The sequence below is a fragment of the Bombina bombina genome, chromosome 7 (genome assembly GCF_027579735.1).
Source record: "Bombina bombina isolate aBomBom1 chromosome 7, aBomBom1.pri, whole genome shotgun sequence".
Taxonomy (NCBI): Eukaryota; Metazoa; Chordata; class Amphibia; order Anura; family Bombinatoridae; genus Bombina; species Bombina bombina.
Window position 1 is genome coordinate 26,455,764 of NC_069505.1, and position 27,698 is coordinate 26,483,461.

At 40.6% G+C, this 27,698-nt stretch overlaps 1 protein-coding gene across 1 annotated transcript in view; it reads left to right on the top strand.

The window, feature by feature from the left end:
* LOC128665794 (tachylectin-2-like) overlaps positions 1-27,698 on the top strand; it is a 109,875-nt gene that overhangs the window by 52,462 nt on the left and 29,715 nt on the right. The window contains exon 3 of the mRNA XM_053719996.1: positions 24,583-24,763. Within this exon, the coding sequence (XP_053575971.1) occupies positions 24,583-24,763 (181 nt within the window). The remainder of the gene's footprint in view (positions 1-24,582; positions 24,764-27,698) is intronic.

Consider the following 27,698-nt stretch of genomic DNA (forward strand, 5'->3'; position numbering starts at 1 on the left):
TGTAGTTGCTCCTCTGGGCAATAAGGATTCTCCCGTCGCTTGCCACCAATTGTTACAGTACCAACCAGATACCAAGGGTTAATACCAGATGAACAATGTCCTGCATAGGGAATCAGCAATTCACAACCCCAATCAGTTTCACCCCCTCAACATGAGACCAGGCTCCACATTTCAGGTTTAAAACAGAATGTAATTTATTAAAGGCTAGATGCCTAGTATTTATACAGGTTTGACCCCAGATGGGGGGTTGAAAGAATGTTGTACATTAGATAAAAGGGGAAAACGCCCTTTGACATGATACAATAGAATTACATTACTTAACACTTTAAACACAAGACACTCTTGGCTTTCCTTATCACTTAGGCGTCTGCTCTCTGAGAGTGATTAAACAATGGAATGCTTATCACTAACTTAATGATAGCTGATGCCAGCAAACTTGTATTTAGAAAATAAAGTTAACGCTTTCAGTCCTGACCGAAGGGTCTGTCACACTGACCCTCTTGTACTAAAGGAAGAATGGAGCATATAGTCTTTATCTTGAAGGATAGAACTTTAAGAAAATTGTTTAGACACTTCTAGAAGTCTAGAATGGGAAGGAAAGTTCCCTCTTTTTTGGGAATCACAAATAGGTTGGAGTAGAACCCGAGACCCTGTTCCTGCACTGGAACTGGAACTATCACTCCTTGGGAGGAAAGATGTTGTATACATTTCAAGAACGCCTCTCTCTTTATCTGGTGTGCAGATAATCTTGAGAGAAGGAATCTGCCTCTGGGAGGAAAAGTCTTGAATTCCAATTTGTAACCCTGTGATACTATGTCCAGAGTCCAGGGATCTGGGACATCTCGTATCCAGGCTTAAGAAAACTGAGAACGTCTGCCCCCCAACTGATCCGATCCCGGATCGGGGGCAACCCCTTCATGTTGATTTGGAATTGGCTGCAGGTTTCTTTGATTGTTTCCCCTTGTTCTAAGACTGATTGGGTTTCCAAGAAGACTTGGATTGTTCCTGCTTGGAAGAAGAAGGGGAAGGCTTTCCTCTGATGTTATGAAAGGAACAAAAATTACTCTGACATCCTTTAGGCCTATTCTTCTTATCTTGAGGTAGAAAAGACCCTTTTCCAACTTTAATATCAGAAATATCATTTCTGCCAAACTGGGTCCAAACAAAGTTTTGCCCTTGTAAGGAATCGCCAGAAGCTTGACTTTAGAGGAAGCGTACGCAGACCAGGATTTCAACCATAATGCCCTGCGGGCTAGGACAGCCAGGTCAGCTCCAGAACGAATGAAATGGGGGGGGGGCATTTTTTTTCACGAGGGAGCACGCATTTACAAAGCATGTATGAGAGTCGAAATAAGAGCAGACCTACATATTCTGCAGGAAAGTGTAGCTTCTGGCTAGCTTATCCCCCACTATTAACATTTGAAGAATATGTGCTTAATCACTAGGTAAAAGAATGAAGGCTAAATCATACACTGACACCTCTAGGACTGAGGATACACACATAAACTGACACCTCTAGGACTGAGGATACACACATAAACTGACACCTCTAGGACTGAGGATACACACATAAACTGACACCTCTAGGACTGAGGATACACACATAAACTGACACCTCTAGGACTGAGGATACACACATAAACTGACACCTCTAGGACTGAGGATACACACATACACCGACACCTCTAGGACTGAGGATAAACACACATAACAGGAGTAATCTATAATAAAAAGGCACTGTCAGGATTTATTATAAATGACCTTGTAAATGACAGAAATATATTATTTATGCCCAGAGGGGTGGAAAAAGATAGTAATGCCTCTGTGGTCAATGCAGTTTAGGTGAGTGTCTGAAATTGCTTTTGAACCAACCAGCAATGAGTAATGAAATATACTGCTTATCACCTCTATGTGACTCCAATAAAACCTGCCACTGCTACATGACCCCTTAAAGGTAGCACATCCCACCTGGCAGGCTACAGCTAGTGCTAGCTCTCACCTCTACACTCTCTATCCCAGAGAGTCAGGGCTATACATATTATAAAATATGATGATACTGTTGTATAGCTCTAACCTCAAACATGTAACTGGAAATGAATAAATGCCTACAATAACAGATATTGTAAACCATTGTTTGACTATAAACATCCTATTCTTATGAATAGCCTGCATATGTTACAGTCACTCACAGTTAACAATCCCAAGAGAAAAAACATAATTTATGTAAGAACTTACCTGATAAATTCATTTCTTTCATATTAGCAAGAGTCCATGAGCTAGTGACGTATGGGATATACATTCCTACCAGGAGGGGCAAAGTTTCCCAAACCTTAAAATGCCTATAAATACACCCCTCACCACACCCACAATTCAGTTTAACGAATAGCCAAGAAGTGGGGTGATAAGAAAAAAGTGCGAAAGCATATAAAATAAGGAATTGGAATAATTGTGCTTTATACAAAAAAATCATAACCACCACAAAAAAAGGGCGGGCCTCATGGACTCTTGCTAATATGAAAGAAATGAATTTATCAGGTAAGTTCTTACATAAATTATGTTTTCTTTCATGTAATTAGCAAGAGTCCATGAGCTAGTGACGTATGGGATAATGACTACCCAAGATGTGGATCTTTCCACACAAGAGTCACTAGAGAGGGAGGGATAAAATAAAGACAGCCAATTCCTGCTGAAAATAATCCACACCCAAAATAAAGTTTAATGAAAAAACATAAGCAGAAGATTCAAACTGAAAACGCTGCCTGAAGTACTTTTCTACCAAAAACTGCTTCAGAAGAAGAAAATACAACAAAATGGTAGAATTTGGTAAAAGTATGCAAAGAGGACCAAGTTGCCGCTTTTGCAAATCTGATCAACCGAAGCTTCATTCCTAAACGCCCAGGAAGTAGAAACTGACCTAGTAGAATGAGCTGTAATCCTATGAGGCGGAGTCTTACCCGACTCAACATAGGCAAGATGAATTAAAGATTTCAACCAAGATGCCAAAGAAATGGCAGAAGTTTTCTGGCCTTTCAAAAACCGGAAAAGATAACAAATAAACTTGAAGTCTTTCGGAAAGACTTAGTAGCTTCAACATAATATTTCAAAGCTCTAATAACATCCAAAGAATGCAACGATTTCTCCTTAGAATTCTTAGGATTAAGACATAATGAAGGAACCACAATGTCTCCACTAATGTTGTTGGAATTCACAACTTAGGTAAAAATTCAAAAGAAGTTCGCAACACCGCCTTATCCTGATGAAAAATCAGAAAAGGAGACTCACAAGAAAGAGCAGATAATTCAGAAACTCTTCTGGCAGAAGAGATGGCCAAAAGGAACAAAACTTTCCAAGAAAGTAATTTAATATCCAATGAATGCATAGGTTCAAATGGAGGAGCTTGAAGAGCCCCCAGAACCAAATTCAAACTCCAAGGAGGAGAAATTGACTTAATGACAGGCTTTATACGAACCAAAGATTGTACAAAACAATGAATATCAGGAAGAATAGCAATCTGTCTGTGAAAAAGAACAGAAAGAGCAGAGATTTGACCTTTCAAGGAACTTGCGGACAAACCCTTATCTAAACCATCCTGAAGAAACTGTAATATTCTCGGTATTCTAAAAGAATGCCAAGAAAAATGATGAGAAAGACACCAAGAAATATAAGTCTTCCAGACTCTATAATATATCTCTCTGGATACAGATTTACGAGCCTGTAACATAGTATTAATCACAGAGTCAGAGAAACCTCTTTGACCAAGAATCAAGCGTTCAATCTCCATACCTTTAAATTTAAGGATTTCAGATCCTGATGGAAAAAAGGACCTTGAGACAAAAGGTCTGGTCTTAACGGAAGAGTCCACGGTTGGCAAGAGGCCATCCGGACAAGATCCGCATACCAAAACCTGTGAGGCCATGCCGGAGCTACCAGCAGAACAAACGAGCATTCCTTCAGAATCTTGGAGATTACTCTTGGAAAAAGAACTAGAGGCGGAAAGATATAGGCAGGATGATACTTCCAAGGAAGTGATAATGCATCCACTGCCTCCGCCTGAGGATCCCGGGATCTGGACAGATACCTGGGAAGTTTCTTGTTTAGATGAGAAGCCATCAGATCTATTTCTGGAAGTTCCCACATTAGAACAATCTGAAGAAATACCTCTGGGTGAAGAGACCATTCACCCGGATGCAACGTTTGGCGACTGAGATAATCCGCTTTCCAATTGTCCATACCTGGGATATGAACCACAGAGATTAGACAGGAGCTGGATTCCACCCAAACCAAAATTCGAGATACTTCTTTCATAGCCAGAGGACTGTGAGTCCCTCCTTGATGATTGATATATGCCACAGTTGTGACATTGTCTATCTGAAAACAAATGAACAACTCTCTCTTGAGAAGAGGCCAAGACTGAAGAGCTCTGAAAATTGCACGGAGTTCCAAAATATTGATCGGAAATCTCACCTCCTGAGATTCCCAAACCCCTTGTGCCGTCAGATACCCCCACACAGCTCCCCAACCTGTAAGACTTGCATCTGTTGAGATTATAGTCCAGGTCGGAAGAACAAAGAAGCCCCCTGAACTAAACGATGGTGATCTGTCCACCATGTCAGAGAGTGTTGTAAAATCGGTTTAAAGATATTAATTGAGATATCTTTGAGTAATCCCTGCACCATTGGGTCAGCATACAGAGCTGAAGAGGTCGCATGTGAAAACGAGCAAAGGAGATCGCATCTGATGCGGCAGTCCTAAGACCCAACATTTCCATGCATAAGGCTACCAAAGGGAATGATTGTGACTGAAGGTTTTGACAAGCTGATATCAATGTTAAACTTCTCTTGTCTGACAAGGACAGAGTCATAGACACTGAATTTATGTACAAAAACCTAAAAAGGTTACCCTTGTCTGAGGAATCAATGAACTGAATGGTAAATTGATCCTCCAACCATGAAATTGAAGAAACAACACAAGTCGATTCGTATGAGATTCTTCGAAAATGAGAAGACTGAGCAAGTACCAAGATATCGTCCAAATAAGGAAATACCAAAACCCTATTCTCTGATTACAGAAAAAAGGGGCACCGAGAACCTTTGAAAAAAATTCTTGGAACTGAGGCTAGACCAAACGGTAGAGCCACCAAACTGGTAATGCTTGTCTAAAAAGAGAATCTCAGACACTAAAAGTGATCTGGATGAATCGGAATATGCAGATACACATCCTGTAAATCTATTGTAGACATATAATGCCCTTGCTAAACAAAAGGCAGGATAGTCCTACAGTAACCATCTTGAATGTTGGTATCCTAACATAACGATTCAATAATGACAGATCCGGAACTGGTCTGAAGGAATTGACCTTCTTTGGTACAAATGAAGAGATAAAATAAAACCCCAGCCCCTGTTCCAGAACTGGAACTGGCATAAATACTCCAGCCAACTCTAGATCTGAAACACATTACAGAAATGCTGAGCCTTTGCTGTGTTAACTGGGACACGGGAAAGAAAAGAATCTCTTAGCAGGAGGCCTTAACTTGAAGCCAATTCTGTACCTTTCTGAAACAATGTTTCTGAAACCAGAGATTAAGAACGGAATTGATCCAAATTTCTTTGAAGAAAACGTAATCTGCCCCATACCAGCTGAGCTGGAATAAGGGCCGCACCTTCATAGGTACTTAGGAGCTGGCTATAGGTTTCTATAAGGCTTGGATATATTCCAAACTGGAAATAGTTTCCAAACTGATACCGCTCCTGAGGATGAAGGAACAGGCTTTTGTTCTTTGTAAGGAAAGGAACTAAAATGATTATTTACCCTGGAAAGAAAGGGAAAGCAAAGATGACTTAGAAGACATGTCAGCATTCCAAGTTTAATCCATAAAGCTTCTCTAGCTAAAATAGCTAGAGACATATACCTGACATCAACTCTAATGATATCAAAAGATGGTATCACCAATAAAATTATTAGCATGTTATAGAATAATAATAATGCTATAAAATTATGATCTGTTACTTGTTGCTCTAAAGCTTCTAATCAAAAAGTTGAAGCTGCAGCAACATCCGCTAAAAATATAGCAGGTCTAAGAAGATTACCTGAACATAAGTAAGCTTTTCTTAGAAAGGATTCAATTTTCCTATCTAAAGGATCCTTAAATGAAGTACTATCTGCCGTAGGAATAGTAGTACATTAGCAGGAGTAGAGATAGCCCCATAACCTTAGGGATTTTTGTCTCAAAAAACTCTAATCTGTCAGATGGCACAGGATATAATTTGCTTAAACGTCTAGAAGGAGTAAATAAATTACCCAAATTATTCCATTCCCTGGAAATTACTTCAGAAATAGCATCAGGGAGATAAAACACTTCTGGAATAACTACAGGAGATTTAAAAACCTTATTTAAACGTTTACATTTAGAATCAAGAGGACCAGAATCCTCTATTTCTAATGCAAATAACACTTCTTTAAGTAAAGAACGAATAAATTCCATCTTGAACAAATACAAAGATTTATCAGCATCAACCTCTGAGACAGAAACCTCTGAACCAGAAGAACCATTATCAGTATCAGAATGATGATGTTCATTTAAAAATTCATCTGAAAAAAGAGAAGTTTTAAAAGACTTTTATGTATACTAGAAGGAGAAATAACAGACATAGCCTTCTTAATGGATTTAAAAAATAAAATCTCTTATGTTATCAGGAACACTCTGAAAATTAGATGTTGACGGAACAGCAACAGGTAATGTAACAGTACTAAAGGAAATTTTATCTGCATTAATAAGTTTGACATGACATGCAATACAAATAACAGCTGGAGAAACAGATACCAAAAGTTTATAGCAGATACACTTAGCTTGGTAGCTCCAGCACTGTGCAGTGACTTTCCTGAAGTAACTTCTGACTCAGTTGCAACGTGGAACATCTTGCAATATGTAAAAGAAAAAAACAACATATAAAGCAAAATTGATCAAATTCCTTAAATGACAGTTTCAGGAATGGGAAAAAATGCCAAAGAACAAGCTTCTAGCAACCAGAAGCAATAAAAAATGAGACTTAAATAATGTGGAGACAAAAGTGACGCCCATATTTTTTCGCGCCAAATAAGACGCCCACATTATTTGGCGCCTAAATGCTTTTTGGCGCCAAAAATGACGCCACATCCGGAACGCCGACATTTTTGGCGCAAAATAACGTCAAAGAATGACGCAACTTCCGGCGACACGTATGACGCCGGAAACGGAAATAGAATTTTTGCGCCAAAAAAGTCCGCGCCAAGAATGACGCAATAAAATGAAGCATTTTCAGCCCCCGCGAGCCTAACAGCCCACAGGGAAAAAGTCAAATTTTAAGGTAAAAAATGTTAAATTAAAATGCATTATCCCAAATATGAAACTGACTGTCTGAAAAATAAGGAAAGTTGAACATTCTGAGTCAAGGCAAATAAATGTTTGAATACATATATTTAGAACTTTATAAACAAAGTGCCCAACCATAGCTAGGAGTGTCATAGAAAATAAGACTTACTTACCCCAGGACACTCATCTACATATAGCAGATAGCCAAACCAGTACTGAAACGAGAATCAGTAGAGGTAATGGTATATATAAGAGTATATCGTCGATCTGAAAAGGGAGGTAAGAGATGAATCTCTACGACCGATAACAGAGAACCTATGAAATAGACCCCTTAGAAGGAGATCACTGCATTCAAATAGGCAATACTCTCCTCACATCCCTCTGACATTCACTGCACGCTGAGAGGAAAACCGGGCTCCAACTTGCTGCGGAGCGCATATCAACGTAGAATCTAGCACAAACTTACTTCACCACCTCCATCGGAGGCAAAGTTTGTAAAACTGAATTGTGGGTGTGGTGAGGGGTGTATTTATAGGCATTTTAAGGTTTGGGAAACTTTGCCCCTCCTGGTAGGAATGTATATCCCATACGTCACTAGCTCATGGACTCTTGCTAATTACATGAAAGAAATACCTGCAACATTGAAGCAGCAGCTAGCACTACATCACCAACCAGGTCCAGTAATAATGACATAACACCTCTTTATATGCAGGGCCACAGGCGTTATAGCAAAACGTTTGGCACAGGTGCAACTGACGTACTCTCAGTGGTGGACGGCTCACAAGGAGGAAAAAAAGTGAAATGATTTGACTTACACTATAACTGTTGAGTCACCACTGGTCTCACTTTCAATGGCAAACTTCCTCGATCCTCCGGCTCCAGCTCGGCTCTCGAACAACTGCTGCAGCAACACCACCGGTACACTCTCTCCCAGTCACTGTCATACACGTGACTCGGCTCTCTCTGATTCTCACTTACCGCCAGTCCGACTCCACGCCTCCCCAGACAAGAGAGACAGTCCCCACATGACTCCGGCACAGCTGATTGGCTGAGTTTAGCTGCCACATAGAGCAGCTGCTTGGAGAGCAGCCTCTAATGGGAGTGTATGGCCCATGAAGAGCTACCACTGGAAGGTATTTTTTGAGGGGGCACAGCATTCCATTTGGGTGGGCATTGCCCCCCCCCCCTTGGAAACTAGAAGTTTTAGCTCCTAGTCTAACAACCTGTAAAATGGCATCTGCAATAAAGGAATTGGCCAATTTAAGGCCTAGATTTAGAGTTTTGTCGGTAACGACCCGCGTAGCTAACGCACGCTTTTTTTCCCCCCGCACCTTTTAAAAACCGCTGGTATTTAGAGATCACAGAATGGCAGGGTTTTCAGTGCGTTAGGCTCCAAAAAGGGAACGTAGAGCATAATTTAACGCCACTGCAACTCTAGATACCAGCGGTGCTTATGGACGCGGCCAGCTTCAAAAACGTGCTCGTGCACGATTCCCCCATAGGAAACAATGGGGCTGTTTGAGCTGAAAAAAAACCTAACACCTGCAAAAAAGCAGCGTTAAGCTCCTAACGCAGCCCATTGTATCCTATGGGGAAACGCTTCCTATGTCTGCACCTAACACTCTAACATGTACCCCGAGTCTAAACACCCCTAACCTTACACTTATTAACCCCTAATCTGCCGACCCCGCTATCGCTGACCCCTGCATATTATTATTAACCCCTAATCTGCCGCTCCGTAAACCGCTGCAACTAAATTATCCCTATGTACCCCTAATCTGCTGCCCCTAACACCGCCGACCCCTATATTATATTTATTAACCCCTAATCTGCCCCCCACAACATCACCTCCACCTGCCTACACTTATTAACCCCTAATCTGCCGACCGGACCGCTACTATAATAAAGTTATTAACCCCTAATCCGCCTCACTCCCGCCTCAATAACCCTATAATAAATAGTATTAACCCCTAATCTGCCCTCCCTAACATCGCCGACACCTAACTTCAAGTATTAACCCCTAATCTGCTGATCGGAGCTCACCGCTACTCTAATAAATGGATTAACCCCTAAAGCTAAGTCTAACCCTAACACTAACACCCCCCTAAGTTAAATATAATTTAAATCTAACGAAATAAATTAACTCTTATTATATAAATTATTCCTATTTAAAGCTAAATACTTACCTGTAAAATAAATCCTAATATAGCTACAATATAAATTATAATTATATTGTAGCTATTTTAGGATTAATATTTATTTTACAGGCAACTTTGTATTTATTTTAACCAGGTACAATAGCTATTAAATAGTTAATAACTATTTAATAGTTACCTAGTTAAAATAATTACAAAATTACCTGTAAAATAAATCCTAACCTAAGTTACAATTAAACCTAACACTACACTATCAATAAATAAATTAAATAAAATACCTACAATTATCTACAATTAAACCTAACACTACACTATCAATAAATAAATTAAATTAAATACCTACAAATAAATACAATTAAATAAACTAACTAAAGTACAAAAAATAAAAAAGAACTAAGTTACAAAAAATAAAAAAATATTTACAAACATTTGAAAAATATTACAATTTTAAACTAATTACACCTACTCTAAGCCCCCTAATAAAATAACAAAGCCCCCCAAAATAAAAAAATGCCCTATCCTATTCTAAATTACAAAAGTTCAAAGCTCTTTTACCTTACCAGCCCTGAAAAGGGCCCTTTGCGGGGCATGCCCCAAAGAATTCAGCTCTTTTGCCTGTAAAAAAAAAAAAACATACAATACCCCCCCCCCCAACATTACAACCCACCACCCACATACCCCTGATCGGAACAGCCAATAGAATGCGAGCTCAATCTGATTGGCTGATCGGATCAGCCAATCGGATTGAACTTGAATCTGATTGGCTGATTCCATCAGCCAATCAGAATTGTCCTACCTTAATTCCGATTGGCTGATAGAATCCTATCAGCCAATCGGAATTCGAGGGACACCATCTTGGATGACGTCATTTAAAGGAACCGTCATTCGGCGAGTAGGCGTCGGTCGAGGAGGATGGATCCGCGTCGGCTGGGAAGAAGATGGCTCCGCTCCGCTCCCGAAGAAAGAAGATTGAAGATGCCGCTTCATAGAAGACTTCATCCCGATGATGGACTTCTTCAGCGCCCGCTTGGATCAAGACTTCAGCCCGATGATGGATTTCTTCAGCCGCCGCTTGGATCCAAACTGAAGCCGGAGGATGGACGTCACACTTCAGCTCCCCGCTTGGGCTTGGATAAAGATTTCAGAGGTTCTTCTGGACAGATCAGGACCCGGTGTGGTGAAGACAAGGTAGGGAGATCTTCAGGGGCTTAGTGTTAGGTTTATTTAAGGGGGGTTTGGGTTAGATTAGGGGTATGTGGGCGGTGGGTTGTAATGTTGGGGGGGGGGGTATTGTATGTTTTTTTTACAGGCAAAAGAGCTGAATTCTTTGGGGCATGCCCCGCAAAGGGCCCCTTTCAGGGCTGGTAAGGTAAAAGAGCTTTGTACTTTTTTATTTTAGAATAGGGTAGGGCATTTTTTTATTTTGGGGGTCTTTGTTATTTTATTAGGGGGCTTAGAGTAGGTGTAATTAGTTTAAAATTGTTGTAATATTTTTCTAATGTTTGTAAATATTTTTTTATTTTTTTTAACTTAGTTCTTTTTTATTTTTTGTACTTTAGTTAGTTTATTTCATTGTAGTTATTTGTAGGTATTGTATTTAATTAATTTATTGATAGTGTAGTGTTAGGTTTAATTGTAGATAATTGTTGGTATTTTATTTAATTAATTTATTGATAGTGTAGTGTTAGTTTTTTTTTTTTTTTTTTTTTTAATTCTTTTTATTGAGGAAAACACACAGGTACAATTAATTAAGTGCATATACTGACATGCCAGGTTACAGCAACAGGAGATTTCATATTATGGAATGAACATAGCATGTGAGATAACGATACAACATCTAAAGTAACATATTGGCCTTTAGAAAATACATAGTAGTACCATAAACTTTCCTAAAGTATAACACATGTGAACTGCAAGCGTGTATACAGAGTACTATTATAACCTGGACTAATCCATGCAATGGGGGGTATGTCAAGGGGTATGTCAAGTTTAGTTAATTATTACTGCGCTTCCTTGTTTTTATTTTTAATACAATAACACACACCATAACCAACCACACAACACAGAACAAAACAATAAAATTCCGTAAACTAAACATATAAACAAAACCACACCATACAGATCAGTCAGTTGTGTAGATATATTGTCAGTCGTAATGTCAGTAATTTGTGTCACACATGTATGAAATGAAATGATTTGCCAGTGTTCAGGTTATACGACAGGATCTATGTGTTAATATATGGTGAAGCTCTAGGGTAAGCTCAAAGTAATTAATTAACGGGGAAATTACCAAAGATCCTATATAAAGATGACCATAAAGGGGGCCGTATTCCCCGGGAATTTTTAATAAGATTGACTCTCTCATATCAAATCATAGGTTTCAGTGTCTTGTAGGCATACCAACTATTTAAGCATGGGCTTTGTCAAGTTAAGAGTTATATTCCCTCAGAGAGGATATACATTTAGAAATGTGATCATCTGTCCTAAGATTCCCTGGAGGAGTCAACGACAAAGCAGCAATTACCCGTCATTGTCAATAGGAGGGTTAATGTTCGATAAGTTAACAAGTTGGCAGAGATCTTCTATGAGAGGTTGTGGATATGTTAGAGTCAGCTGGTCAGGCCCGATATGGTTCCACCACCGGATATGAACATTTATTGACACAGTAGTGCAGAATGTAATAGGGTATATGTATAGAACAACTGGCTGGCTGCCCCTATCCACAAGAACAGAGAACATACACCACATCCAGCCACACAGAATAAAACAATAAAATAAATTAATATAATATAAAATAAAACTCGCTACACTAAACCTATAAACCAACCCCAACAACCCAGATGAGACAAATGTGCAGATATATTGGCAGTCTTACTGTCACTAACCTATATTTCAGATGCAGGAATTAATTTGCCGGTGCTTAAATTCTCACATATCTAATCATGAGTTTAGTTGTCTTATAGACATATAAGCTAGTGAAGCATGGGCAGGCTAAATTGGTCGTTATTCACTTTGTCTAGCTAGTGTCCATACATCCTCAAGCAAGATATAAATTTGGGAGCGTTAACATCTGTCCGCAGACACATTAATGGAGTCAGCAAATGAGTGCAAAATATAGAAGAGTATATATAGAACAGGTGTCTGCCCCCATCCCCCAACCCCCAAGAACACAGTTTGTAAGTAAAGGACTCCACATGTCACAAGTAGGTGTCCGTGTATATACAGTGAGATATGTATTGCAATGCTATAGAACAGAATAAGCAGCTTTGGCAAAATGCTCAAGTTCCACTAAGCTGCTACTAAATAGGACAAACTGCATAAATCAAAACAAAATAAAAATTCGGCCAATACCATAAAAGACTAAAAGCGTGTAATTTAGACCAAAGGGTGAACAGCAGTCCATAGTGCAAATGTGTGGATTAAAATGTAGCCTATAGATAAGCGAGCTCCATAATGCCTGAGTCTCCATGTGAAGTTTCACACACAGTTTAGTCAGTCACCATACGTTTATTGTGTTATGACTGGATTCAAGACGAAATGTCATTAAGTTATCAGTCCCTATCAAATATAGACTGCCAGGACAAGTGTTCACCCAATACCTGCTGGAAGTGATAATCCACGTAATATAACTGCTATAGGGATGAGTCGCCATACGTTACACCAGCTAGGCCATGGTTCATTCTCCTCAAGGGGCAGCAAGATATGAACACTACCGATCTTTATAGGTAATATGTGTGAGGTTTCAGTGTCGCCAGATTCTGAATTTCTATTCACTGTCGACTCAGCCAGATCAGATGGCTTGCATTCTTGGCTCACCCGCAGATAGCAGAATGACGTAGGTGATTCCAAAGCAGATGTCCGCCATGATTTCCAGGGAGAGTCCCCCACAGTAGTGCTGTACATTGCACACATGTCGTCCTCTGGAGCTCTGATTCCCATTGAGTAAGATAAATAGGTGTCTGTACAATAGTAACGATAGGCTGATACAGATCCCCCTGGGTATTTAGCCTGTTGTGCTGAGATACAGCATGTCGGGTGATCAGTCAAGGTGCGTCCCTTACCAGTCTCACATTCGTCCGGTCTATGCCGGGTCACTACTGCTGCCTTCTGTACTTCTTCGCAGAGCGCCAAGCAGGTGTCCAGCAGACCATCCAGCAGCGGGGTAAACACTGCCCTTAGCTCTTTAATAATGTCTGCGTTAGCAAGCATATTTGCTTCAACAGGCGATGAGTATATAGCGGTGGCGGCAAATAGGTTCCCCTAGCGTGACTGGGAAAATCCTTCTTGGATAAATGCCTTCCGGGGTTGAGAAGATGCTATAGTCTCAATCCACTATGGTTCCCAGGCACGAGTTCTGCCAAGGGAGGTGTGGATGGCCAAGAATTGCGGCAGTAAGATGATAATTTAAACGTAGTCTCCACAGAGCTTCAGCCTGTTGCTGCCATCTTGGAATGCCCAGTGTAGTGTTAGGTTTAATTGTAACTTAGGTTAGGATTTATTTTACAGGTAATTTTGTAATTATTTTAACTAGGTAGCTATTAAATAGTTATTAACTGTTTAATAGCTATTGTACCTGGTTAAAATAAATACAAACTTGCCTGTAAAATAAATATTAATCATAAAATAGCTACAATATAATTATAATTTATATTGTGGCTATATTAGGGTTTATTTTACAGGTAAGTATTTAGCTTTAATCGGCAGATTAGGGGTTAATACTTGAAGTTAGGTGTCGTGATGTTAGGGACGGCAGATTAGGGGTTAATACTATTTCTTATAGGGTTATTGAGGCGGGAGTGAGGCGGATTAGGGGTTAATAACTTTATTATAGTAGCGGTGCGGTCCGCTCGGCAGATTAGGGGTTAATAAGTGTAGGCAGGTGGAGGTGACGTTGTGGGGGGCAGATTAGGGGTTAATAAATATAATATAGGGGTCGGCGGTGTTAAGGGCAGCAGATTAGGGGTACATAGGGATAACGTAGTTGGCGGCGGTGTACAGAGCGGCAGATTAGGGGTTAAAAAATGTAAATAGAGTGGCGGCGATGTAAGGGGACCTCGGTTTAGGGGTACATAGGTAGTTTATGGGTGTTAGTGTACTTTAGAGCACAGTTGTTAAGAGCTTTATGAACCGGCGTTAGCCCAGAAAGCTCTTAACTACTGACTTTTTTCTGCGGCTGGAGTTTTGTCGCTAGAGTTCTAAAAATAACTTCATCCACGACTCTAAATACCGGCGTTAGAAAGATCCCATTGAAAAGATAGGATACGCAATTGACGTAAGGGGATCTGCGGTATGGAAAAGTCGCGGCTGGAAAGTGAGCGTTAGACCCTTTAATGACTGACTCTATATACCAGCGGTAGCCCAAAATCAGCGTTAGGAGCCTCTAACGCTGGTTTTCACGGCTACCGGCCAACTCTAAATCTAGGCCCTAGAGATTTAATCCTATCTTGAATTTCATCCAATGAAGTCTCTACTTGAAGAGAATCAGACAAGACGTAGAACCAATAAGATGCCCTAAACTTCACCTCCTCCATGCACCGAAGGCAAAGAGAATGACTGGGGGTTGTGGGTAAGGGAGTGATGCTTAACAGTTTACCTGTGGTGCTCTGTGCCTCCTTCTGCTGGCCAGGAGTGATATTATAAACAGTAATTACTCAAGCCGTGGACTCACCATATCTTAGGAAAGAAAAGGCTGCAGAGGGCTTTAACATAGAGATATATATCTAAATATGGATATGTATGTGTCTTTATACAGTTTGTGTGTGTATATATATATATATATACATATGTATTTACAGACATATATATACACATGTAAACACATAAATACATATGTACACATATATAGACATAATTATAAAAGCATTAGAGCCCTTCGCAGTAAAGTAGATGAAAACATGTAAAAGCATATTTATGCAATATTCATATTTAAGTGTCATACTGGGTATTTACTGTAAATATTTCACATTCCAGTGTTCTGCATATAGCAGAATATGTTCTATGTATTTATAGATTATCCTATATATATCTGTATATATATAGATATAGATATAGATATAGATATATAGATAGATATTGTCCCAAAAACATTAGATATATCTAGAAACATTTATTTATGAATAAATAAAAAAAATTCTTGTATGTGCAGAACATTGGAATGTGAAATATTCATATTTTCATGTTGGGTTAGCGCACATGAGAATATGTGATTGGGTTTGCGAGCAAGTAGGGTGTTGTTTTTTCCCCACTTTTTCGCTCCATTGACTTCGATAGGGGAATGGGTTATTGCGTGCGTGTCGGGTTAACGCGAGAGCGATAACTTTTTACTTTCAACTCGTAAAACAAGCATAACCTGACACTAAATAGCGCTCGTAATCCGGGCTTAACTGTGTGTAACCTCCCCTGTCAGCCCCACTTACTGTGTCTAACCTCCCTTGTCAGCCCCACTTACTGTGTCAAACCTCCCCCCTCAGCCCCACTTAATGCGTCTAACCTCCCCTGTCAGCCCCACTTACTGTGTCTAACCTCCCATGTCAGCCTCACTTACTGTGTCTAACCTCCCCTGTCAGCCTCACTTACTGTGTCTAACCTCCCTTGTCAGCCCCACTTACTGTGTCTAACCTCCCTTGTCAGCCCCACTTACTGTGTCTAACCTCCCCTGTTAGCCCCACTTACTGTGTCTAACCTCCCCTGTTAGCCCCACTTACTGTGTCTAACCTCCCCTGTCAGTCTCACTTACTGTGTCTAACCTCCCCTGTCAGTCTCACTTACTGTGTCTAACCTCCCCTGTCAGTCTCACTTACTGTGTCTAACCTCCCCTGTCAGTCTCACTTACTGTGTCTAACCTCCCCTGTCAGCCTCACTTACTGTGTCTAACCTCCCCTGTCAGTCTCACTTACTGTGTCTAACCTCCCCTGTCAGTCTCACTTACTGTGTCTAACCTCCCCTGTCAGCCTCACTTACTGTGTCTAACCTCCCCTGTCAGCCCCACTTACTGTGTCTAACCTCCCCTGTCAGCCCCACTTACTGTGTCTAACCTCCCCCCCCTCAGCCCCATTTACTGTGTCTAACCTCCCCTCCTCAGCCCCACTTACTGTGTCTAACCTCCCCCTGTCAGCCCCACTTACTGTGTCTAACCTCCCCCCTCAGCCCCATTTACTGTGTCTAACCTCCCCTCCTCAGCCCCACTTACTGTGTCTAACCTCCCCCTGTCAGCCCCACTTACTGTGTCTAACCTCCCCTGTCAGTCTCACTTACTGTGTCTAACCTCCCCTGTCAGTCTCACTTACTGTGTCTAACCTCACCTGTCAGCCCCACTTACTGTGCCTAACCTCCCCTGTCAGCCTCACTTACTGTGTCTAACCTTCCCTGTCAGCCTCACTTACTGTGTCTAACCTCCCCTGTCAGCCCCATTTACTGTGTCTAACCTTCCCTGTCAGCCTCACTTACTGTGTCTAACCTCCCCTGTCAGCCCCACTTACTGTGTCTAACCTCCCCTGTCATCCCCACTTACTGTGTCTAACCTCCCCTGTCAGCCTCACTTACTGTGTCTAACCTCCCCTGTCAGCCCCACTTACTGTGTCTAACCTCCCCTGTCAGCCCCACTTACTGTGTCTAACCTCCCCTGTCAGCCCCACTTACTGTGTCTAACCTCCCCTGTCAGCCCCACTTACTGTGTCTAACCTCCCCTTTCAGCCTCACTTACTGTGTCCTACCTCCCCTGTCAGCCCCACTTACTGTGTCTAACCTCCCCTGTCAGCCTCACTTACTGTGTCTAACCTCCCCGTCAGTCTCACTTACTGCGTCTAACCTCCCCTGTCAGCCACACTTACTGTGTCTAACCTCCCCTGTCAGCCTCACTTACTGTGTCTAACCTCCCCTGTCAGCCTCACTTACTGTATCTAACCTCCTCTGTCAGCCTCACTTACTGTGTCTAACCTCCCCTGTCAGCCACACTTACTGTGTCTAACCTCCCCTGTCAGCCTCACTTACTGTGTCTAACCTCCCCTGTCAGCCTCACTTACTGTATCTAACCTCCTCTGTCAGCCTCACTTACTGTGTCTAACCTCCCCTGTCAGCCCCACTTACTGTGTCTAACCTCCCCTGTCAGCCTCACTTACTGTGTCTAACCTCCCCTGTCAGTCTCACTTACTGTGTCTAACCTCCCCTGTCAGCCCCACTTACTGTGTCTAACCTCCCCTGTCAGTCTCACTTACTGTGCCTAACCTCCCCTGTCAGCCTCACTTATTGTGTCTAACCTCCCCTGTCAGTCCCACTTACTGTGTCTAACCTCCCCTGTCAGTCCCACTTACTGTGTCTAACCTCCCCTGTCAGCCTCACTTACTGTGTCTAACCTCCCCTGTCAGCCTCACTTACTGTGTCTAACCTCACCTGTCAGCCTCACTTACTGTGTCTAACCTCACCTGTCAGCCTCACTTATTGTGTCTAACCTCCCCTGTCAGTCCCACTTACTGTGTCTAACCTCCCCTGTCAGTCCCACTTACTGTGTCTAACCTCCCCTGTCAGCCTCACTTACTGTGTCTAACCTCCCCTGTCAGCCTCACTTACTGTGTCTAACCTCACCTGTCAGCCTCACTTACTGTGTCTAACCTCCCCTGTCAGTCTCACTTACTGTGTCTATCCTCCCCTGTCAGCCTCACTTACTGTGTCTAACCTCCCCTGTCAGCCTCACTTACTGTGTCTAACCTCCCCTGTCAGCCTCACTTACTGTGTCTAACCTCCCCTGTCAGCCTCACTTACTGTGTCTAACCTCACCTGTCAGTCTCACTTACTGTGTCTAACCTCCCCTGTCAGTCTCACTTACTGTGTCTAACTTCCCCTGTCAGCCTCACTTACTGTGTCTAACCTCCCCTGTCAGTCTCACTTACTGTGTCTAACCTCCCCTGTCAGTCTCACTTACTGTGTCTAACCTCCCCTGTCAGTCTCACTTACTGTGTCTAACCTCCCCTTTCAGTCTCACTTACTGTGTCTAACCTCCCCTGTCAGTCTCACTTACTGTGTCTAACCTCCCCTGTCAGCCTCACTTACTGTGTCTAACCTCCCCTGTCAGTCTCACTTACTGTGTCTAACTTCCCCTGTCAGCCTCACTTACTGTGTCTAACCTCCCCTGTCAGCCTCACTTACTGTGTCTAACCTCCCCTGTCAGTCTCACTTACTGTGTCTAACCTCCCCTGTCAGCCTCACTTACTGTGTCTAACCTCCCCCCTCAGTCTCACTTACTGTGTCTAACCTCCCCTGTCAGCCTCACTTACTGTGTCTAACCTCCCCTGTCAGCCTCACTTACTGTGTCTAACCTCCCCTGTCAGTCTCACTTACTGTGTCTAACCTCCCCCTGTCAGCCTCACTTACTGTGTCTAACCTCCCCTGTCAGCCTCACTTACTGTGTCTAACCTCCCCTGTCAGCCTCACTTACTGTGTCTAACCTCCCCTGTCAGCCTCACTTACTGTGTCTAACCTCCCCTGTCAGTCTCACTTACTGTGTCTAACCTCCCCTGTCAGCCCCACTTACTGTGTCTAACCTTCCCTGTCAGCCTCACTTATTGTGTCTAACCTCCCGTGTCAGCCTCACTTACTGTGTCTAACCTCCCGTGTCAGCCTCACTTACTGTGTCTAACCTCCCCTGTCAGCCCTACGTACTGTGTCTAACCTCCCCGTCAGCCTCACTTACTGTGTCTAACCTCCCCTGTCAGTCTCACTTACTGTGTCTAACCTCCCCTGTCAGTCTCACTTACTGTGTCTAACCTCCCCTGTCAGCCCCACTTACTGTGTCTAACCTCCCCTGTCAGCCTCACTTACTGTGTCTAACCTCCCCCTGTCAGCCTCACTTACTGTGTCTAACCTCCCCCTGTCAGCCTCACTTACTGTGTCTAACCTCCCCTGTCAGCCCCACTTACTGTGTCTAACCTCCCCTGTCAGCCTCACTTACTGTGTCTAACCTCCCCCTGTCAGCCTCACTTACTGTGTCTAACCTCCCCTGTCAGCCTCACTTACTGTGTCTAACCTCCCCTGTCAGCCTCACTTACTGTGTCTAACCTCCCCTGTCAGCCCCACTTACTGTGTCTAACCTCCCCTGTCAGCCCCACTTACTGTGTCTAACCTCCCCTGTCAGCCCCACTTACTGTGTCTAACCTCCCCTGTCAGCCCCACTTACTGTGTCTAACCTCCCCTGTCAGCCCCACTTACTGTGTCTAACCTCCCCTGTCAGCCCCACTTAGGGCCAGATTACAAGTGGATCGCTAAATTATCGCTATTACAAGTGGCTGGCTATTGCTAATGTGAGCTCGCGGTAGCAATTAGTGCTCAGAAAATTAAACAGATATCTGCTCTCTGGTTAATTTTCTAAAAGTGACCCAAATGACCTCAAAATAAAATAAACAAATGTACTAGGCAATTTTGGGGCTTTAAAGATTAGTGGAAGTGGGGTGTTAGAAAAGTGCCATTACATTGCAGTGTATGGGAACTGTGTGCTTCCAGTAATTATATATGTATAGGCTGATATACTTATATATTTATGTGTTAATATGGGTATAATGATATAGAATTCATCCTGGATTGGGGAAATTGATTAGATGAATGCTCCCTTGGTATGATGCAAACATTGGTTAAACAACAAAAGAAAAACATAACAAAAGAAAAAAAAAAAATACTAGTTAAAAGAAAAATTGATCAATTAGAAATATATTTGAATAAATTCACAAATTCTCCTCTGTGAAATTTAAAAAAAAATGATATAATAAAATATAGTTACTGTGAAAAAAACAACCAATGATAATTAATTTTCGCCTAGATTTAGAGTTTGGCGTTAGCCGTCAAACCCAACGTTAGAGGCTCCTAATGCTGGTTTTGGGCTACCGCTGGTATTTAGAGTCAGTCAGGAAAGGGTCTAACGCTCACTTTCCAGCCGCGACTTTTCCATACCGCAGATCCCCTTACGTCAATTGCGTATCCTATCTTTTCAATGGGATCTTTCTAACGCCGGTATTTAGAGTCGTGGCTGAAGTGAGCGTTAGAAATCTAACGACAAAACTCCAGCCGCAGAAAAAAGCCAGGAGTTAAGAGCTTTCTGGGCTAACGCCAGTTCATAAAGCTCTTAACTACTATGCTCTAAAGTACACTAACACCCATAAACTACCTATGTACCCCTAAACCGAGGTCCCCCCACATCGCCGCCACTCTATTAAATTTTTTTAACCCCTAATCTGCCGACCGCACACCGCCGCCACCTACGTTATCCATATGAACCCCTAATCTGCTGCCCCTAGCTCCGCTGACCCCTATATTATATTTATTAACCCCTAATCTGCCGCCCCCAACGTCGCCAACACCTACCTACAATTATTAACCCCTAATCTGCCGACCGGACCTCACCGCCACTATAATAAATGTATTAACCCCTAATCCGCCTGACTCCCGCCTCAATAAGCCTGTAATAAATAGTATTAACCCCTAATCTGCCCTCCCTAACATCACTGACACCTAACTTCAAGTATTAACCCCTAATCTGCCGACCGGACCTCACCGCTACTCTAATACATTTTTTAACCCCTAAAGCTAATTCTAACCTTAACACTAACACCCCCCTAAGTTAAATATAATTTAAATCTAACGAAATAAATTAACTCTTTTTAAATAAATTATTCCTATTTAAAGCTAAATACTTACCTGTAAAATAAACCCTAATATAGCTACAATATAAATTATAATTATATTGTAGCTATTTTAGGATTTATATTTATTTTACAGGCAACTTTGTATTTATTTTAACCAGGTACAATAGCTATTAAGTAGTTAATAACGATTTAATAGCTACCTAGTTAAAATAATTACAAAATTACCTGTAAAATAAATCCTAACCTAAATTACAATTAAACCTAACACTACACTATCAATAAATTAATTAAATAAAATACCTACAATTATCTACAATTAAACCTAACACTACACTATCAATAAATTAATTAAATATAATACCTACAAATAAATACAATTAAATAAACTAACTAAATTACAAAAAATAAAAAAATATTTACAAACATTTGAAAAATATTACAACAATTTTAAGCTAATTACACCTACTCTAAGCCCCCTAATAAAATAACAAAGCCCCCCAAAATAAAAAAATGCCCTACCCTATTCTAAAATTAAAATAGAAAAGCTCTTTTACCTTACCAGCCCTTAAAAGGGCCCTTTGCAGGGCATGCCCCAAAGAATTCAGCTCTTTTGCCTGTAAAAAAAAACCATACAATACCCCCCACCAACATTACAACCCACCACCCACATACCCCTAATCTAACCCAAACCCCCCTTAAATGAACCTAACACTAAGCCCCTGAAGATCTCCCTACCTTGTCTTCACCTCACCGGGTTCACCGATCGGTCCAGAAGAGGGTCCGAAGTCTTGATCCAAGCCCAAACGGGGGCTGAAGAGTGACGTCCATCCTCCGGCTGAAGTCTTGATCCAAGCGGCGGCTGAAGAAGTCCATCATCGGGCTGAAGCCTTCTATCAAGCGGCATCTTCAATCTTCTTTTCTTCCGGAGCCATCTTCTTCCAGCCGACGCGTATCCATCCTCTTCTACCGACGCCTACTCGCCGAATGACGGTTCCTTTAAATGACGTCATCCAAGATGGCATCCCTCGAATTCCGATTGGCTGATAGGATTCTATCAGGCAATCGGAATTAAGGTAGGAAAATTCTTATTTGCTGATGGAATCAGCCAATCAGATTCAAGTTCAATCCGATTGGCTGATCCAATCAGCCAATCAGATTGAGCTTGCATTCTATTGGCTGATCGGAACAGCCAATAGAATGCGAGCTCAATCTGATTGGCTGATTCCATCAGCCAATCAGAATTTTCCTACCTTAATTCCGATTGCCTGATAGAATCCTATCAGCCAATCGGAATTCGAGGGACGCCATCTTGGATGACGTCCCTTAAAAGAACCGTCATTCGTCGGGAAGTCGTTGGTGAAGATGGATGTTCCGCGTCGGCGGGATGAACATGGATCCGGAAGAAAGAAGATTGAAGACCCCGCTTGGAAGATGACATCGCCCGGATGGAAGACTTATTCAGCGCCGCTTGGAGGATCACTTCATCGGATGGAAGACTTCTTCAGCGCCGCTTGTAGGATCACTTCTGCTGCTCCGGATCTCCTCTTCAGTTCCATCGGTGGCTCGGCTGAGTGAAGACGACTCAAGGCAGGATGATCTTCAGGGGGGTAGTGTTAGTTTTTTTTAAGGGGGGTTTGGGTTAGATTAGGGGTATGTGGGTGGTGGGTTTTAATGTTGGGGGGGGGGTTGTATTTTTCTTTTACAGGCAAAAGAGCTGTTTTCTTTGGGGCATGTCCCACAAAAGGCCCTTTTAAGGGCTGGTAAGGTAAAAGAGCTTTGAACTTTTTAAATTTAGAATAGGGTAGGGCATTTTTTTATTTTGAGGGGCTTTGTTATTTTATTAGGGTGCTTAGAGTAGGTGTAATTAGTTTAAAATAGTTGTAATAATTTTCTAATGTTTGTAAATATTTTTTTATTTTTTGTAACAGTTCTTTTTTATTTTTTGTACTTTAGTTAGTTTATTTAATTGTATTTATTTGTAGGTATTTAATTTAATTTATTTATTGATAGTGTAGTGTTAGGTTTAATTGTAACTTAGGTTAGGATTTATTTTACAGGTAATTTTGTAATTATTTTAACTAGGTAGCTATTAAATAGTAAATAACTATTTAATAGCTATTGTACCTGGTTAAAATAAATACAAAGTTGCCTGTAAAATAAATATTAATCCTAAAATAGCTACAATATAATTATTCGTTATATTGTAGCTATATTAGGGTTTATTTTACAGGTAAGTATTTAGCTTTAAATAGGAATAATTTATTTAATAAGAGTTAATTTATTTTGTTAGATTTAAATTATATTTAATTTAGGGGGGTGTTAGTGTTAAGGTTAGACTTAGCTTTAGGGGTTAATAAATTTATTAGAGTAGCGGTGAGGTCCGGTCGGCAGATTAGGGGTTAATACTTGAAGTTAGGTGTCGGCGATGTTAGGGAGGGCAGATTAGGGGTTAATACTATTTATTATAGGGTTATTGAGGCGGGAGTGAGGCAGATTAGGGGTTAATAACTTTATTATAGTAGCGGTGAGGTCCGGTCGGCAGATTAGAGGTTAATAATTGTAGGTAGGTGGAGGCGACGTTGGGGGCGGCAGATTAGGGGTTAATAAATATAATATAGGGGTCGGCGGTGTTAGGGGCAGCAGATTAGGGGTTCACAGGGATAACGTAGGTTGCGGCGGTGTACGGAGCGGCAGATTAGGGGTTAATAATAATATGCAGGGGTCAGTGATAGTGGGGGCAGCAGATTAGGGGTTAATAAGTGTAAGGTTAGGGGTGTTTAGACTCGGGGTTCATGTTAGGGTGTTAGGAGCAGACATAGGAAGTGTTTCCCCATAGGAAACAATGGGGCTGCGTTAGGAGCTTAACTCTGCTTTTTTTGCAGGTGTTAGGTTTTTTTCAGCTCAAACTGCCCCATTGTTTTCTATGGGGGAATCGTGCACGAGCACGTTTTTGAAGCTGGCCGCGTCCGTAAGCACCACTGGTATTTAGAGTTGCAGTGGCGGTAAATATGCCTGTACGCTCCCTTTTTGGAGCTAACGCAGCCATTCTGTGAACTCTAAATACCAGCGGTATTTAAAAGGTGCGGGTGAAAAAAAGCCAGCGTTAGATACGCGGGTCGTTACCGACAAAACTTTAAATCTAGCCGTTTGATTTTACTGTCCCTTTAAGGGGTTAACATTTTGTTTTAGGCTTTCATGAGAGGTCTGCACCGAAAAGGCCCTGAAGCTGATTGAAAAGCTGCAAAAATAGTTCTGAATAAACTTTATGGGGGAGCACAGCACTGGGCTGTACATAACCAGCACAACTAACGTGCTGCACAATATTTATCCTGTCCTAATACACCAATAACCTAGAACCTACACCAATAACCAAAGTCTAGAACCTGAATTTGTAGGCTAATTATTGTAGCTCATTTCTACTCTCTAGTAACAAAAGATCTTATTCCGTTAGGTTTACCAAGACCATAAAAAATACCAGCGTATTTACCCATGAGCACGGATTCACATTTGGAGTTAAAGCAGAACTCACATTTAAAGCTGGAATTCCTTTTATTGCTGAATCAGAATTAAAGATTGGAATAGACTTCAGCACTTCTCACAAATGGACCTTCAGTGAAACCAATGAAACAACGGTGAGTGGCTTTAGACTTCAGACAGTAAAGGATTTAACAGAATAGTTAAGTGTTTAGGAGCGCCTATTAAAAGGCTAAGTCTAAGGAGGGTATAAATAAATAAAAATATGTCGTTAAGTATACCAGCACAAGGAGCCCAAGTGTGTAAAGGGTATTTACAAGTTTAATATAGCTTTTAAATTAACAATTTATTAAGGCAATATCTTAGTGTCTATAATCGCAAACAGATTTACAAAAGCATAAAAGTATATGGATCCATATCACTTCATAAATAAACAAAAAACATTCACTGGTGTACTGTATCTAATAAAATCAATTTTACAGTCTATGATAAAACTGGTTTGGATAAAGTCAAAAGGATGTACAAATGATACAGTAAAATACAGTCTTGATAAAGGCCCTATTGGTGGGCCGAAACGCGTTGGCATATATGGTGAGTTTTATTTCTACTTGTGCAAACGTATTTTAAACGATACTGCTCTATGTTGTACTTTTCTTTTTTCACAGGGATTGGATCGTCTTACATTTTTCATAAACATTTTTTATAATTCTTTTTTTATATATCTTCTTTTTTATATTCATTGTTTCTTATATCCAATATTTTCAAGAAATTGGTCAGTTGGATTTCCATTTTTTCAGCTATTCACAGGTTGATCCATAAACACAGGTGGCATTTTTTTGACTTTTATTGGACATCACACTATCACTACTAAATTCTTTTGGATTTCATCATTTTTTTGACATCTTGGATTTTTGTTTTTTATAAGTGACTTTTTTGTGGATTATTGACTTAATTTTGGACACTTTTTGACTTCTCACGAGGGGACTCACACATTTTTATCACATCCTTCATCAGGCTAAAAACAACATTTCACTTTATTTTTCTAAAAGATTATCACATTTTTTCTTAAATCAAATCAGGAAGACTTTTTTCACATATTTGTTTTTATCCTAGGCCACACGACCTATCCCCATTGGCTGCTTTTTTACATCATTTCTGAATTTTATTGCATTATTTTTGTATTTTATTGTATTTTACTGTATTTTATTCTATTGTATTTTACTGTATTTTACTGTATCATTTGTACATCCTTTTGACTTTATCCAAACCAGTTTTATCATAGACTGTAAAATTGATTTTATTAGATACAGTACACCAGTGAATGTTTTTTTTTTTTTTTTTTGTTTTTTTTTTTTTTTGTTTATTTATGAAGTGATATGGATCCATATACTTTTATGCTTTTGTAAATCTGTTTGCGATTATAGACACTAAGATATTGCCTTAATAAATTGTTAATTTAAAAGCTATATTAAACTTGTAAATACCCTTTACACACTTGGGCTCCTTGTGCTGGTATACTTAACGACATATTTTTATTTATTTATACCCTCCTTAGACTTAGCCTTTTAATAGGCGCTCCTAAACACTTAACTATTCTGTTTAACTCCCTCTTGGGTATCTAGAGACCCTCTCGTTATAGGAGCTTAAGTCTTGTAAGTTAGCGCCGTAGGAAAGACCATACACCATCACAGTAAAGGATTTAACCCCTTAGTGACCAGAGCACTTTTCCATTTTCTGTCCGTTTGGGACCAAGGCTATTTTTACATTTTTGCGGTGTTTGTGTTTAGCTGTAATTTTCTTCTTACTCATTTACTGTACCCACACATATTATATACCGTTTTTCTCGCCATTAAATGGACTTTCTAAAGATACCATTATTTTCATCATATCTTATAATTTACTATAAAAAAATGATAAAATATGAGGAAAAATGGAAAAAAACACACTTTTTCTAACTTTGACCCCCAAAATCTGTTACACATCTACAACCACCAAAAAACAGCCATGCTAAATAGTTTCTAAATTTTGTCCTGAGTTTAGAAATACCCAATGTATACATATTCTTTGCTTTTTTTGCAAGTTATAGGGCAATAAATACAAATAGCACTTTGCTATTTCCAAACCATTTTTTTCCAAAATTAGCGCTAGTTACATTAGAACACTGATATCTTTCAGGAATCCCTGAATATCCATTGACATGTATATATTTTTTTTTAGTAGACATCCCAAAGTATTGATCTAGGCCAATTTTGGTATATTTCATACCACCATTTCACCGCCAAATGCGATCAAATACAAAAAATTGTTCACTTTTTCACAAATATTTTCACAAACTTTAGGTTTCTCACTGAAATTATTTACAAACAACTTGTGCAATTATGGCATAAATGGTTGTAAATGCTTCTCTGGGATCCCCTTTGTTCAGAAATAGCAGACATATATGGCTTTGGCGTTGCTTTTTGGTAATTAGAAGGCCGCTAAATGCCACTGCGCACCACAAGTGTATCATGCCCAGCAGTTAAGGGGTTAATTAGGGAGCTTTTAGGGAGCTTGTAGGGTTAATTTTAGCTTTAGTGTAGTGTAGTAGACAACCCCAAGTATTGATCTAGGCCCATTTTGGTATATTTCATGCCACCATTTCACCGCCAATGCGATCAAATTAAAAAAAACGTAAATTTTTTCACAATTTTAGGTTTCTCACTGAAATCATTTACAAACAGCTTGTGCAATTATGGCACAAATGGTTGTAAATGCTTGTCTGGGATCCCCTTTGTTCAGAAATAGCAGACATATATGACTTTGGCGTTGCTTTCTGGTAATTAGAAGGCCACTAAATCCTGTTGCGCCTCACACGTGTATTATGGCTAGCAGTGAAAGGGTTAATTAGGGAGTTTGTAGTGAGCTTGCAGGGTTAATTTTAGCTTTAGTGTAGAGATCAGCCTCCCATCTGACACATCCCACCCCCTGATCCCTCCCAAACAGCTCCCTTCCCTCCCCAACCCCACAATTGTCCCCGCCATCTTAAGTACTGGCAGAAAGTCTGCCAATACTAAAATAAAAAGGGTTTTAAAAAAAAAAATGAATTTTTTTTTA